Here is a 16,676-nt window from a genome sequence, read left to right on the forward strand (position 1 = left end):
CTACCACGGACTACTTGTGGCCTTGGGTGTGTTTGCTAACTGCTCTGTGCCTCAGTGTCCTTATCTTAAAATTAGGGTAATCATATCTGTCTTATAGGCTTGTTGTGAGGATTGAATAGTTAATACGTATAAAGCACTTAAAACAACACTTGGCACATTATAAGTGCTGTGTTTTTGTTTTTTTTTTTAAATAAAGTATTAAATGAAGGTGGATGCAGGGCCTGACTTGCTACCTACAGATTGAATCCCTTAGATTCTTATTCTACCTTGCCTGTTTTCAGCTCTTTAAACTGTGGTGCGGTCTGCATGTGGAGACAGGCGGCCAGAGGGGATGGGAGAAGCCGGCCCTTTGGAGCTGCTGAGCTCCACCATGGAGTGCTGCTGGAGAGCAAGTGATGAGTTAAAAAGAGATTCACACGTACCTTTAAAATTAGGGCGGATAGAAAAATTGACAGGCCTGCCTCTTTGTGTTTGAGTTCTCTGCTGCACCTGGAGCAAAGCCGTGCACCTAGAAGGTCTGCAGAAAAGGTAGATTGGCTGACTGCAACCATAAGGATGGTGGCTTAGCAAACTTGGGATGCTTTTCAGAAGCAAAGGAACACCTGTCCTTGGAAGGCTGCAGTTAGCCTCTGTCTTCAGATGCTGCGACATGATTCATTACCTCTTGACTTTGCCATCAGTGGTGTTTTCTGCCAAAAGCAAATGAAGTGTTTCTGCTTCACCTGTGCATTATTTATGAGGTTTTCTTTTTCCTAGTGTGCTGGAAGGACCGACTGTAACTGATGGCTCACTGGAGCTCTGTACTGGCTCTCTTGAAAACCAGAGTGAAAGATGGTTGGGTGGTTCAGGGAGCATCAGGTTAAATCCCTGAGTTCCTTCCCACCTGTGCTGCTGCCGACCCCTGCTCCCTCAGCCCCACGTCCTCAGCCTCTGATCTGAAAACTCAGACTCCTGAGGTGTAAGAACAGCGAAGGCACTTGGTGGTCTTTGTTCGGGGCCTTATTAATTTTCATTGTTCCATTGACTACAGAGCACATTATTTAAATCGGAAGAGCTCAGAACAGTCATAATCTTAGAATCTAAAAGCTGTTGTGGCTTTTTAGAAAAATTGCCATAAAACCTCTGATACACACTCCATAAAAACAGGGCAGGTCAAGTGGCTTAGTTACAGAGTAGTATCTGCAGGTGCCTTGTTGATCACAGTAGAGGGAGAAGCCACAAAAAGCTGCTATTACTCTACAGACAGACTTCCAGAAACCTCTGCCTTCTTGAATGTCCGGAACTCATTGTGGTCTCCTCCAGAAAGCCAGTCGACTGAAGGAGCAGCTTGTTTGTGCCCGGAAATAATGAATACCAAAAAGAGCCAAAGATCATACCTAGAGCATGAGCATCACCTTGCTGAGGGAAAGCTGTTTCCTCCTTAGAGAAGCTAGTTTTTGGTCTCTTAGTTCTTTTACTAGGAAAAAAAGAAAACGCAGAGAGAGTGGAGCAAAAACTAAAGACACAGTAAGTGAGATCAGTGAAGATGTGACCGGTGACAGGAAGAAGTGGCGGTGATGACAGGCAGCAGCAGGCATCCTGCTGGAGACCCCTTACGGAGGCCTGCTGAGAACACTCATTCTGAGGGCCGTGCCAGTGCATGCCGTTAACTAGAGTAATTTGTATGTGCAGTTTGCACAAACACCATTTAGAGCTAAGAGGATCACGGAAATTGTGGCATATAGGAAGGGGCAGAAATTCTCTAGCTGAAGAGCAGAGATTGTAGGAATGTTTGTCCAATTCAAAAGAAAAAAATTAACATTTATGCACAAGAAATGGCAAGCACAAGAAAATGTTAAAGGAGGTACAAGACCAAAACTTCAAGAAAGATTGCTTTGTAAGGAAAACTTCCCTTGAGGAAATGGTTTAATAATAATGAAAACCTCCCTGAGCAATTGGATTGTAAGCTGGTGCTCTTTTCCCCTTGTCAGCTCCCTGCCCTACAGTGTAAATTTCCCTAGTCAAAGAGGTGTTCAGAATATGAAAGTCTTTTAGGAAAGAGAAAGTCCATGAGAAAAGTTTTGTCCTTTCCGCTGTTTCCTGCCTTATCCCCCCAAATACCCACACTTTGGTGAGAGGACCGTGGTGGGGGGATCAGAGAAATGTTTATTCTCCGGGTGGGCTAGGACTCTGGTGAGGTCTTTCCCTTGGTGAGCAAACGTTTGTTGTGAAGTTTCCTGAGTGTCCATCAGGCCAGTGTTCACACCCTCCTCCTGCCAGAGCCACCAGGGGTCTCTCCCTGTGAAAAGGGGTCCCTGAAAGGACCCCTCAGAACACGTGAGCGGTTCCTAAGACTGTGGCTCTCCCTCCCAGGCTGGGCCACACACAGAGCTTGACCGCTTGTCTAAAGGACCATTTAAGTGTTCCTCTAGTTTGTGGCTCCAGTAGCTTCTGCCCTAAGTGCACCGATTTCAGCTCTGATTCTAGATCTGTCTCTTTCTCCAGATTCTATGGTGGAGGTTTGCCCTATACATCCATTTACTGATGGGTCCTAGATACGCCCTTGATGAGTTTGTTCAGCTTTTTCTTCTTGTAGGGACTGGAGTGATTATGATTACTTCAAGTTCTCTTTTATGTTGGAGCTGAAACCAGAAGTTTGTTCATTGTTTTTATCATTTTTCACTTACATTGTGAACGCAGTCCCTAGGCCTGAGCAGCGTTTGCCCTCTTGGGTTCAGCGGCCCGTGTCTCCCTCACGGCACCCCACGGATTCTCAGCGGGGCCTGTGTCTGGTTGCTGTTGCGTCAGCTGCGTCCTGTGGCGGGGAGAGCAGACAGTGGGCTCTTGCCCTAGCATCTGACTTACCTGATGCACTTGGGCTGGCCGCCTGGCCTTCCACCCTCCCCACGGATCTGTGGCCTCCTCTGAAAATTGGGGGAATCAGAGTCTGTGGGGTCCCTTCTTTTAAAAATTCTTGCCAATAACCACTCTTAAAGGGAATGATATCCTGCTGCTTGTGGTTTTATTTTGTTTTTGGATTCATACAGAACAGTGTGGACTCTTGGGGGCCCTCAAGACATGAGATCAAAACTAATTTCATAACAGTACTAAGATATTATTGGCCTCTTTGACTGCACTGATGTGTAAGAGCGGTGGTGGCTGAAACAGCAGGCACCTGAGCGTTCATGAAGGCAGTGGCCCCAGAGGCTGCTAGCCGTCGTGTTCTTCACCACAGGCAGCCTGAGGAGAGTGTTCCAGATCCATTTAGGAATGTCTTTGATTTAATTTTAATAAATCTTATCCATTTGAGGATGTACCTTTTTTAATATTCTATGGGATGGAAATTGAAAGTGTTCTTACTCTGTAACAAAGTGGGATTGAATTAAGGGAAAGTACATCTGTGATTTGTTTGATCTGAACCAGCAACTTTTTTTTGATGGAATACCGTATTTACCTAAAATATGAGATGGACAGCCAAGCTGGTTAGGCTTTGGTATTTGGTAGACGTTTTCTTGAAAATGAGTAAAGTTCACTTGTCACCTTAAGGAGAACAACTGAAAGTATTTATGATGAGCAACAAATTTTGAGCTTTCAAGTGAAAGTTAGAATTTTGAAAAGCTTATATTTGCCACTAGGACACGGACAGTTTACCAATATGTACAAACTTTTCAAAATCAGTAGAGCTATTAACAAAAGTCATTTTTTGCTATCATGCAGTGAATTGGGTCACCATTGGAAAGATCTGCGTAACTCAGATAATCAGTGTTTTCCAAACGACTAGTGCATGGTGTTACACAATCATGCATTGGGTAAAAGATCCCTTCAAAGGGCGAAACAGACCAGTGGATTTTAATATGAAAGGGTATAAAAAAGTTCACTGGTTTGGTGTCAGATTCCATTTTGCATCTAACCTTCAAAAAAACACATCTTGTTGAGTTTTGGTGTAGTATCAAAGAACCATGATTTATCTGTAAAGGCCATAAAGTATTCCTTCCTTTTCCTACTACCAGTGTGTCTGGATTTTCTTCATTTACTTCAATCAAGACAGCATATTATTTACAACAGATGGTTTGCAGAAGCAGGTCTCTGATTCCAGCTGTCTTCTCTGAAGCCCTACCTAAGAGATAATTTGCAAAGATGTAAAACAGCACCACTCTTTTCATGAAATCTTTCTTGTTTTGGAAAGCAGCTTTTTTTTTTTTTCCATAAAAATTTATTTCAACAGATAATGAATTTTATCACTCTTATTTTAAGAAATCAGTATTTTAAAAATTTCTAGATTTGGTAAATACAGATAGATACAACACACGTAATGGAGAAGGAAATGGCAACCAACTCCAGAGTTCTTGCCTGGTGGGCGACAGCCCATGGAGTTGCAAAGAGCCAGACACAACTTAGCAGTTCAACAACAACACACATAAATGAAAATTCTTTGAGGTCATCCAACTTTAAGAGTGCACAGAGGTCCTCAAACTAAAAAAGTTGAGATCTAGCAACGTTCAATTTCTACATTCAAAATTTTAAGGACACCCTGGTAACCTAGTGTTTCAGGATTTAATGATCTTCTAGCATATTTCCAGTTGCAGTTACAATCTGTGAATAAGATGGAATGTTTTAAATTACTGCTTGGTTGATGCCAGCATACTTATTAGTTAGGATCTGTAGAGAGAGATCAGTGATCATTCCATCAGATGCTCTGGGGGTAAAACAGGTTCATTATTTGTCAGTTTAAAAGACTAGTACCCTGAATTGTAGATAGCAGTTTCAGTGATTCACCATGCACAGAAGCATATCAAAGGTGCCAAGGAGTCCTTGAGTAAGTTAACCACTTAACTGGTTTTTAAACACCTTGTTTACCTATCTATTTTACATAGCATGGCAGGTTCTTGCATAAATTATTCTTAAGGCAGAGAATATGCCAGTTGGATTTGTGTTTAATATTCAGAAGAGTCAAAGGTAATGTAATGATCTGTGTTTCTAGTAATTGCTGTTCCAGTACTTGAAGCAGCCACTCAATATGCTTTAGTGGTTTGTAAAAGGTAGTGCTGGGTTGTATTTTGATTTGTATGTTTTAAAGAATTAATAAAAGGAATTATTTATTTAAATTTTAAATAATTTTAATGTATTTGATAATTTAAGTACTTCATAATTTTAAAATATTTTTATTTAAATAAGAATACTTTAATGATTACACTGATCGGAAGGAATTTGAAAAATAAAGGGCTCATGTTTCTGAGAGAAAAACAATTAGGTAAATGGGAATGAGTTGGATAAATTGTTTTGCAATGACAATGTCAAGTACTTCTTTAAGTAATTTGAATTTACTTTTTAAAGGAATTCTAAGAAAGTGAAATTTAGGCCATGACTTTCTCAGCTAAGTCCAGTACAGCAACAGGTGTGTAAGCAGGCTCTCATGACAGCTCCTCTACACCGGGGGCCCTTACTCCTGTGTTCCTTTCAGATGCTTCTGTTACCAATTTCTTTGACTTTTTTTGTTGTTGTTTTTTTAGTACGACTTACCAAAATAGTGATAACTTAGTATAGCTCTTTGGAGAAATAATTTATGTAACACATTTTAACTAAGATTATTTTTGATTATTGATTTTTCTTCTCATTGGGGATTTTGCTGCACTTCTGCATTGTAGTCTTCCTAGGTTATTTCAGTTCAGTTCAGTCGCTCAGTCGTGTCCGATTCTTTGCGACCCCATGTATCGCAGCACGCCAGGCCTCCCTGTCTGTCACCAACTCCCAAAGTTCACTCAGACTCACGTCCATCGAGTCAGTAGTGCCATCCAGCTATCTCATCCTCTGTCATCCCCTTCTCCTCCTGCCCCCAATCCCTCCCAGCATCAGAGTCTTTTCCAACAAGTCAGCTCTTCGCATGAGGTGGCCAGAGTACTGGAGTTTCAGCTTTAGCATCATTCCTTCCAAAGAAATCCCAGGGCTGATCTCCTTCAGAATGGACTGGTTGGATCTCCTTGAAGTCTTCTCCAACACCACAGTTCCAAAGCATCAATTCTTCGGCGCTCAGCCTTCTTCACAGTCCAACTCTCACATCCATACATGACCACTGGAAAAACCATAGCCTTGACTAGACGGACCTTTGTTGGCAAAGTTATTTAGTCTCAATTATTAAAATTACTTTTAGAAATAAATAGTACACTGCATTTATAATGGGCTAACCTTTATACTTAGCACTTTTCATCTTGGGTCAACATCTGCAGTGGTCTCCCAGTACCTCCGTTTTATCTGTTTCCCTTTTAAGATCCTACCATGAGCATGTTTTATTCTTTTGCTCTTGTCCCTGAACCCCCATCACAGGGCTTAGTATGAAATGTGTTAAAATCTTATTTTATAGGACAAAGGTAGTTGCTAGCTCACCTCAAAATAAGAATCATGGTATTGAAAAGTAAAAGGCTACGTTGATTTGACTCTTGGATGCAATCCAGAATTACACAGCATCAGCTTGGATGATGTGGTGCACAGTTCTAAGTCAGATTACACTACGTTTTAAGGTTCTTTGATATAGAAAGTATGACCTTATTCTGTACCATTTCTGTCATATTTGTATTACTGTCTGTTTCTTGTGTAGCCTTCTAAGGATTTCTGTTATTTGTTACAAAGCAATATGTGCTTTTCTTTGGCTTAAGGCACATGCAGAGGTGGTCATGTCAAAAGGAGATATTTAATGCTTTAGGGTGTTTAATTTTTGAAATTATGCCGCAGCCCTGGTTTTGTAATTTGTTCTAGACGAGACCCTTCAAAAGCTGATTTCCTATTTTATACCAGCCCAATTATTACTAATGATGGGCTTCTTTACCAAGTGGAAAGACTAAACCCTTTGAAGTGTTATGTAATCCCGTTGTAATTCATTAGTATGAATAACAGTTTGTAGTGTCTCTGCATCCCCCATAGCGTTTATAGTTCCTTAAATTATACTTTTTGTGTCTGTGTGTGTGAGATGTCTCCCCCAGGTCCACCCTGTTGTAGTGTGTGTGTGTGTGAGAGAGAGATGTCTCCCCCAGGTCCACCCTATTGTAGTGTGTGTGTGTGTGTGTGAGTGTGAGAGAGAGATGTCTCCCCCAGGTCCACCCTCTTGTAATGTGTGTGTGTGTGAGAGATGTCTCCCCCAGGTCCACCCTCTTGTAATGTGTTTGTGTGTGTGTGTGTGTGAGAGATGTCTCCCCCAGGTCCACCCTCTTGTAATGTGTGTGTGTGTGTGTGTGAGAGATGTCTCCCCCAGGTCCACCCTCTTGTAATGTGTTTGTATGTGTGTGTGAGAGATGTCTCCCCCAGGTCCACCCTCTTGTAATGTGTTTGTGTGTGTGTGTGAGAGATGTCTCCCCCAGGTCCACCCTCTTGTAATGTGTGTGTGTGTGTGAGAGATGTCTCCCCCAGGTCCACCCTCTTGTAGTGTGTGTGTGTGTGTGTGAGAGAGGTCTCCCCCAGGTCCACCCTGTTGTAATGTGTTTGTATTTGTGTGTGAGAGATGTCTCCCCCAGGTCCACCCTCTTGTAGTGTGTATGTGTGTGTGTTTGTGTGTGTATGTGTGAGATATCTCCCCCAGGTCCACCCTGTTGTAATCCCATGAACACGGCAGCTGCTATTTAACAGCACAGGAGTGAGGCACCTAGTAACCGGTGTGTCATGTACTGATTTTTGTTGTTGTCCCCTTTATTCTCTTTCTCTGCCTTCTTTTCCTCTGTCTCCTTCTTTCCTTTGCCCCTTTAATCTTTGGGACAGTGCATTCTTAAGTACACAGTAGGTGCTCAGTAAGTACTTCTGAGTGATGTGTTGCCAAGAAAGTACAGGCACACCTTGGAGATGTTGCCGGTTCTATTCCAGGCCACTGCAGTACAGGGAGTCAGGCAAATTGTTTGGTTCCCCAGCTCATAGAAGAGTTAGGTTTACACTATATTGTAGTGTACCCAGTGTGCAATAGCATTTTGTCTTAAAAAAAAAAAAAAAAGTAATGATAATGTGCTCACCTTAACTTAAAAAGTACTTTATTACTAGAAGATGCCAATCATTATCTGAGCCTTTAGCCAGTGGTAGTAACTTCAAAAAAAAAGATTACTAATCACAGATAACATGATAATAAAATAATAATCAAGAGATAATAGTACAATAATACTGAAAATATTTGAAATACTGTAAGGATTACCAAAATGTGATGCAAAAACATGAAGTCAGCAAATGCTGTTGGAAAAATGGCATTGATAGACTTGCTCAACTTAGAGTTGCCATAAGCCTTCAGTTTGTAAAAATGCAGTATCTACAAAGTGCAATAAAATGAGGTATGCCTGTACTTCTTTCTTCAGTCACAATCTTCTATTCCTAGAATGATTTTCCTGGGATAAAATGGCTCCTTAAATAGTCTTGGAAATGGCAGTCATTACAGTGAGTAGTCTTTATTACTTGCTATCATGTAGCCTGCTTTTCATCCAGTGCTACTGCCTGCCAAGGTGAGGAAATAGCTGTGTATTTGTGGACACCCCGCACTTCATCACTGCACAGCTTCTTCTACAAGGTTCCCCCATCTCTGCCTAATCCAAGTCATGTAGTGATTTCCAGAATATAGTTTCCATCAGTTTGCCCAGAACTGGCATCATGCTGCTTTACTATTAAACTGTCAACTCATTTTCTTACCATCTTAGCAGCAGGAAAACAGAGCTCCTTCCAAGAAGGAGCCGTCTACTTTTTTGAGAAGGAGAAGCAAAACTATATCCTTCCAGTATTTAAAATTACTGTTTTAACATATACCAAATACTCTATAACTCTTACTATATGCCTGGTCCTGTTGTAAGCACTTTACCAAAACTAATTCTTATGCTTATAAGGCCTATTGTGTAGGTCATCCTCAGTTCGTAGATGTGGAAACCAAAGCAGAAGGCTAAGTAACTCACCCAAGAGCTACTGGGTCTAACAGTTGATGGTTTAACTGTGGCTTTTCCCATTCAAGGTATTTCTGCAGACAAGAGTTACATATGGTCAAGAAATCTTCAAAAGATTAGATTCCCCCCAAATATTGAGACTGCTATAACACACTGCTTAAGAAGAAGAGAATTGAGTAGCAAATTGAGTAAAGCTTTCTGATATTTAGGCATAGGAAGCACATTTTCCCCTGGAAAGGCTCACGCACCGGTAGCTCCTGCAGATGGTGGCTTTTCTGTAGCTGCGTCCCTTGAATTCAGCTTGCTGGCTCATCTTGGCCCTCTTGCAATTTATCACAGCCAATGAGGAGAGCTAGTGGCACTTGTAATATTAGGCCTGGGAAATTTTCTTACCTAGATTGTTAGGGCATTTCCAGTTTTCCCCTTACCCCAGGTGACATGTTGCCAAACTATATCTTCCCTTTCCTCCAGCTTCTAGTAACATTTTTAAAACTTTTAGCCCTTACCATCAGCCTCGTCAAAGCTCTTCCCCCTGCTGGGTCCCAATAACAAAGCTACTTAATTTATATATATATTTTAAATGGTAACACCCTACTTCCACATTCCAGAATCTCAGTTATCTAATGCTGCAAAATTGAGTGACTTAAAATGATAATAGTTGATTATTTTATTTCTCTGCACCAAGCATTGTCATCTTGCTGGGGCCACTCCACTTGACTGGGGCCTTTCCACCTTCAAAATGTCTCACTCTGATGGCTGGCTAGTTGTGCAGGCAGTTGGCTGGGAGTTCAGCCTGGACTATTGGGTGGTGACCTCAGCTCCTTTTTGTAGACTTAATGGCCTGGTGGTAGTTGTGTGCCAAGAGTGAATGTCTCAAGAGCCAGTTGGGAGCTCTGATTTATGAGTTTCACCATAGTCAGGAGCCCACCCAGTTTCTAGGAGAGGGAGCCCAGATACCATCTCTTAACACTGGTGTATCCAGTCACGTTGTTAAAGAAGAGTGTGAGGTCTTTGGAGATACTGTCGTCATCTTTGGAGAGTGTAATCTTCCACAAAAGAAGACCTTTTGTCTCCATTTTTCCTACCTTAGCTAAGCAAATTCCAATAATATAATAATATAATTTTTCCACATTGTTAGATGATATGTTTTCATTTAAGTATACATGTATATTTATATATGTCAATTTATCTCATCTGTTTCGCCTTGAATACATTGTGGTGGTTCTTTTCATTAATATTGTACTTCAAAAGATCTGCCATCTTTTAGGAAAATCAAATTCTTTAAAAAAAGATTCAAATATGATTCATACTCTGGTTTGCATTTGTAGATCAAATAGTTTAAGCATTTGTTGAAAAATGACTGATAATTTATTCTCTTCCTAAAGGTAGCCTGTGAATGGTGATGAAAAATATTTCAAAACAGATTAAGAAATGATTTGCTGTTGACATGGGTGTGTTTTGCAGTGAGTTAGTTGACTGTTTTATACTCTTAGGAAAAGCCTATTAAGTATTCATTTGTCCAGCTAGTATTTGTTGAGTATTGATTGTGTCAGGCGTTGGCAGCCAGAAATCATCTTAACCTCATGGAACATGTAAGGAAGAAGATGGGCATTAATGGGTAATCACCGAATAAATGTGAAATCATAGCCACATTCAGCACTCCAGAGAAACGGAACTCAGAAAGTATCTGATAGGGAACCTGACCTCGTCTGCTCTAATGAAGTGGCCTTTTTAGCAGAGATCTGGATGGTGAGGAGGATATAGCCTCACCAAGAGAGTCACGAGTGCGCACAGCAGCCTCGCACAGATCCTCAGGCAGACATCCATGGAGATACATGTGGCTGGCTTACAGCCGTTCTTAGGAAAGCAGTAGCTTCAGCTGTGATTCTGTTAAGAGACCATGTATTTAGTGCCTCTTGGAAAGCGCATGATCATACAGGCCCTACAGTGCAGAAGTCTGAGTTTTAAGGACCCTTTTTCAGTTATAATTTTGAATGATGGTGATCCCTGTAAACAGGTACAATCCAAGTAATAAGTACTAAGTATAGCAGTAGTCCTCCACGTATGGCCTGGGGACTCCTGGAATTAACCAGACCCTTTCAGGATATCGAGATCAAAATGATTTTCCTTGTGATACTAAGACATTATTTGTGTTTTCCACATTCCTTCCTTTATGAGAGTAAGTGAACTTCCCCAGAGACTGGATGATGTGGTTTCATCACAGCAGATTGGATATGAGAGCGTACATGAGACTTCAGCTACCGGCCATTCATCCAGACCTTTACAAACTTGCAGAAATGGAAAGAATGCCATTCTTCTCATTTATTTTTGAAAATATTGTTACTTTCATAACAATGTTATTTATGTTAACATGTAATAGGTTTATCTTTATTATTTGTAAATGAATTAATATGTATTTCTGAACTTTCTGTTTTAACTTCTTACATGGTAATTAAAGTGTAAAGAGGTTTTGAGACCAAAAAGTTTGAGAACTGCTGAAGTATGGCATTGTTCTTGACTTTAAGCATGTTATTTAATGTTGGAGATGCAAGCAGTCTGTAAAACGGGGGTGATGATCAAAGTACTTCCCTTGTAAAAGGATAAAAACAAGTTAGTGTATGTCAGGAGCCTATGAGACTACATGGCACAGAGTACACATTGAACCATGTTGATTTGTATCATTATTGCCATTGAATATGAAAGTAGACATTTATGTGAATCCGAACACTGAGGCTCTGTGGCAAAGAATTTTTGCTCTTGTTTGTGGTCATCTTTATTGATTTGGTGAAACACAGTATTCAAAGATGAAAGAAATTACAATGTGTAATTTTTTTTTTTCTTTTTTGAGTTCAGTCATAGCATAGGTTTATATTGGCAGATGGTCAGGATGGCTTGTTTGAAGACATGGAAATTCAGGATAGCTTGCTGTGCCTCTTCTACCTCCCTGCCCTCCCTCCCAGTCTGCTGCCTTTTCCCCACAGCAGGGTTCTGCTTCTGCTGTGTCTGGAATCACGGGGAACAGAGGGGCACACCTCATCTGAGAGAGCTCCCTGGGGTTGGGTTCCGTGCCCTGGACAGGGAGCTGATAGGAGGAACTCAGTTCCCTCACTTTTCAGGTGGAGACACTGAGGCCCAGAAGAGGGATTTGCTCACACAGGTTCAACCCGCATATTAGAGGCCTACCTGGGACAAGAACTGACATTCCGATTTGTAATGGTAAGAATACCAGGCTGAGAATCAGAAGAACTGGTTTAAGTCTGAATCTCAAACACTTCAGTTGGTCGTCTGATGTTGAGCAGTTGACTAAAATCACTGATCCTTAGTGTCCCTATTTGTAAAATGGAAGTGAAACTACCCACCATCCAGGGCTGTGAAAAGGATCAGTGAGATGCCATGTAATGGAACCCAGGACGCATCCTCCTAGCTCGTCTCTCTGCTCCTTTGCATGTAAAGTCCGCAGAGAGGTACTTCCCAGTGAAATAAAATACTCCTCTCAGAACCTTAAAGCCCTCCTTAAATGTTATGTTTTGCAGCTTTGTAACATTTTCTTTTTTCTGTCTTTTTAGGACAGCCCAGAAACTTGCAGGACCTGTGCCGAATTAAAATTCGACAGTGTATAGGCCTTCAAAACCTAAAACTACTTGATGAACTACCAATTGCCAAGGTCATGAAAGACTACTTAAAACACAAATTTGATGATATCTGATACACAGAGAACTGTGAGCAAGATTAGGAGTTATATTCCAGATACTTAAAAGGCTTTTTGCCTTGCACAAAGTATATCCTATGCAATTTCTGATTTGCTGTGAAGTCAGAAAGCAGGTATACACTTACAGGTTTTTTTTTGTTTGTTTGGTTGGTTTTCATTGTAGGGGAGAGATTTTTTTATACACACACACACACACAGACACACACACACCACATGCTTGAAGGTCTTAATTTGGTTTCTTGGTCCAAGTTTAAGAGGTCCAAGCTTTCTATACAATATTGCATTTAAAACAGTTGTTTTTCCAAAATGACACAAGCAGGTTTGGAGTGGAGAATTGACCCTTTCCAAATTTACAGTTTCATTGGCGTGCACAATATTATAAACCAGCAGAGCACTTGTTACAGTTTGGAGGCACAGTTTCACCCAGGGCATCCAGGGTTCTACTGGAAAATGCCCTAAGAAATTTTTTAAGTAATGCTGTCACCTCATTCATTTTAATGAGTACAAATTGGCTGTTTCAAACTGTTCTTTTTCTAATTAACGTAGCTTTGGATGACTTAAACCCAGTCCCTCTGCTTTTTGTTGGTGTGCTCGTTTCTAACTTACTTTTTTAACAGCTGTAGTACACTACCTGGAGACGTTGAGTCTCAACTTCTGTCTCTAGTTGAATTGTGCTTTTAAAACAGTTAATGGGAAAGAAAATAACTTTATAAAGCCCGTGTATTCTGTTTTTAAAATAGTGCCTCCAGTGCAATACTCTTTCTGGTGTATTTTATCCATTATTTCACTTGATGTTCCTCATTCCACAGCTGGCTTTGACATGCCTGTGAGAACAGGAACTGCCACTTTAATTTTAATTGCAGAACATAGAGTCAGTTGCAATTTCCATTTTAAGCTTTGTCTTTTACTTCAGTTTAAGCAGAAAATTTCATGTCCTGGTGGTAGAGTATTCCTTAAAAATAGCCAAAATACTGTTAAATCATTTGGCTTTAATGGATAAATAATTTGGGATGGTTTCATGGTGTTTATTTCTTCCCAGTTGAAATAAAATGTCTAAAGGGTAAAATTTATAATGGGTGCACATTTGTAAGTCTGGTTAATTTCTAATATGCTAATTAAGCATTTCCTATCTATTTTAAAGTTATACACAGAGACGCTCTTCAGAACAGTTATTTTCTGGGTTGATCGGCATATGTTTGCAGTATAAACATAAATATGATAAAGTGTCAGTAAGAGTGGTTCCAGAGGTATTAGGAATCTGTGGTGATGCCCTTGGAAATGAGCCCTGTGCTTGATGTGACATTGTATTAGTTCCAGAAGAAACTTTAAAACTATCCCAGTATTGTTCTTAGTGCTTTGGGAAATTTCAGAATATTTACACACCAGTAATAAATTTATTATCAGAAGTTTACAAAATAAAGGGCTTCTCTTGTCTGAGTTTCTAGTTTTAAGTCATCAAGTATAAAGTTATTTCACCTGAAAAGTATAACTAAGTAGAATTAGGAATCTCCTCTGGCTTTATCCTTTTTCAGAGCCGACAGTGATATTTCCTCAAGCACAAAATTTATTCTCTTGGATGTGGAGTAGCTCTGGCATCAGATGCCTGCTCTGCTGGGCCTGGGCTGGGAGCAGGTTTCTGAAGAGTGGGGAGCTTCGGGGAGAGGGTGATGTGAGGGATCACGGATGGGGTACGTAGCCTCTTCCGCAGGGAACCACTCAGAGTGTGGCCAGTTTTGCAACCATCCGAAAACTGTAACTGGGATGTGATAGATAGAAATGGGTGTTCTGACTTTTTTTCCATAAAAATATCTCCAAAAAGTCATCTTCTGAGAGAACGTCCTTGTGAAGCTAGGAGCTGAGCTGTGTCCTCTGGAAACCGATAACCAGGTCAGAGCTAAGACACACTTTTGGCATCGGGGACCTGGCATGGCCGGAAGTGGATGGCGTTGCTGCTCCCTGAACCCGGGCCAGGGAGGCAAGGACATGGGAAGGCAGGCAGAATCCTGTACTTTGAGCAGTGATGTTACTGTTATGTTTGCACAGGGCTCATCTCCTCATGTGTCTATTAATTTATTCAGTTAGTTTAAAATGATTTTCTTTCCCCAGCCATTCAGAGATCTCCAAAACTAAGTTCACCACTGAGTTAGAGTCAGGAAATTCCAAGTAAAAAGATCAGATGAAGGTAAATTCTTTGTTCTATATTGCTGCTTAGACTTCAGGAAAAAAAAAAAATTATGAGAGTTCTTCCTGGAATCAGAATTTCTATTTAATGAAGAAGTGTATAATTCCATTATTTGTTTGAGGTTTGATTTTTCTGGAAACTTGAAAAGAATGTTTTATTTTTGTTGTTACTAGAATCCCAATCACATATCATCTTTAACAATAACTAAAATGTCTCAAAGTCGGTAACTGGTGGAATACAGGGATGAATGTGCAGGTCTGCTCTCCAGTTTGATTGGCAGAGAAGCACTCTGTAGTAACATGAGAACAAATGTTTTCAGAAAATCAACTGGTTTTTCCAGAATCTTGACTGAAATGTTCAGAATAGTATCAAATTTGTCACTGATCCTTCTATGTTCCTTTTGAAATTTATTATTTAAGCCTGTTACTAAACCTTTATAAAAATATATTTGGCAAGTACACCAAAGACACCAGCTCATAAAAGATTATGATCATTAATGAACTGCAAACCTCATCTTTTGCAAACGGAAGATTTTTTTTGTGTGTGTAAATATTTGTGTTTATAAATGTACAGCAGAGTAAGGGTGTTTTTTAGATTATTTAATTTCCATATTTCTAAACTATTTACTACAGAATAATCCACACTTGTTAGTTTGGAGGACTTGACAATTTTGTTTTTTTAATTCATTATCAGTCATGCTTGGAGCAGCATTTCCGCTAGAGAATTCAGTGTTCTGGCAGTAGCAAGAGTACACATCTGGAGCGTGAGGGAGTCTAGCTTGATTTGTCAGATACACACCCTACGAGACGAGAATGTGTAGTTTAATTACCACAGTGGACCATACAAAAACTGAGGTTCTAACTTCGGTGCAGAATTGCTCATCAGCCCAGAGTGTCATTGGGATGAGGCCCTTGGCCCACAGATTAGCTCTCATGTAACTCCTAGTGTGTTATATCATAATGTATTTTGTTCTTCCTTTGTAATGTAAGTTTTGCTTTGGGTCAGTTTGAATTAAAAAAAAAAAAAACACTTAAATCTGGTTTAAAACATAATGGAACTGTGTTTTATTTCTAGTCTGCCTTAACTTTTTAACACTTCCAGCTATTTGGTCAAAAGAAAGTGAACTCTGTCTTTTATTCCTCAGCATTTTAGATAATTAAGAATTGGGTAAGAATGTAATACAGGAAACAGCACTGTTTCAGATCGTTTAAGAATCCCCCCACCCCTGCCCTGCCTTTTAACACATTCTTCAAATACCCTCCAACAAACGACTGTCTATCCCTTCTGCGTGTTGATCCGGCACTGAGCCTTTTGGGGCCAGATTCACCTCTGCCTCTTCTGACTGAGGACAGAGTTTGGACCGCAGCATCTCTAAGCACAGAACAGTATATTCAGTTAAACAATGAATTTGAAGTAGTTTATTAGCTTGCAAGAGATATGACAAAACGACTTTGATTTCATACTTCCTCTGTATCCCATAGCACAGCTTGACTTAGGAGAGGCCTCAGGCTAATGAGTGACGGTGGGCTAAGAAGGGAGGGCAGACGACTTAGCACGTCGTGCAGAAACGCAGTGTCCTCAGCCTTGGCCTTGGCCTTGTTACAGACTTGCCCAGGGTTTGGCACAACTGGAAGCCAAGAATGGGACATTTGAAACTCCTCCTAATGGTCAGCAGGGGAGTTCAGATGTGAAAAATAGCTGTGTTGCTTGGAAATCTTGAGGTCATTCCTTTTCCAATATGATGTAAGTAGTGTATTGTTTTTTCAGCTGAAAGACAATTTACAAAAATAGCTTACTAGCTATTGATAAAACAGATTATCTAGTTGATATAAAAAAAAATTTCCACGTCCCATGTAGTTGGGTTTCAAAGATAAAAGAAAGTGGACTTGTATCACTTTGTATTTATGTAACA

At 40.4% G+C, this 16,676-nt stretch overlaps 1 protein-coding gene across 6 annotated transcripts in view; it reads left to right on the forward strand.

Moving 5' to 3' along the window:
• The window catches only part of ASB7 (ankyrin repeat and SOCS box containing 7), a 56,224-nt gene extending 40,408 nt beyond the window's left edge, over positions 1–15,816 (forward strand). For 4 of the 6 annotated variants that reach the window (XM_086364880.1, XM_086364879.1, XM_086364882.1 and 1 more), the window contains one exon: positions 12,440–15,816. In XM_086364880.1, coding sequence (XP_086221006.1) covers positions 12,440–12,579 — 140 coding nt within the window. In that variant the 3' untranslated portion in view covers positions 12,580–15,816. Of the gene's footprint in view, positions 1–11,989; positions 12,090–12,439 lie in introns of all 6 variants that reach the window. The other 2 variants (XM_086364883.1, XM_086364884.1) reach the window with 1 other exon arrangement.
• The last annotated feature ends 860 nt before the right edge of the window (positions 15,817–16,676 follow it).

Source organism: Bos grunniens, chromosome 21 (assembly GCF_055505025.1).
Source record: "Bos grunniens cultivar Pamir isolate PY7600 chromosome 21, Bosgru_T2T1.0, whole genome shotgun sequence".
In the NCBI taxonomy this organism is placed as follows: domain Eukaryota; kingdom Metazoa; phylum Chordata; class Mammalia; order Artiodactyla; family Bovidae; genus Bos; species Bos grunniens.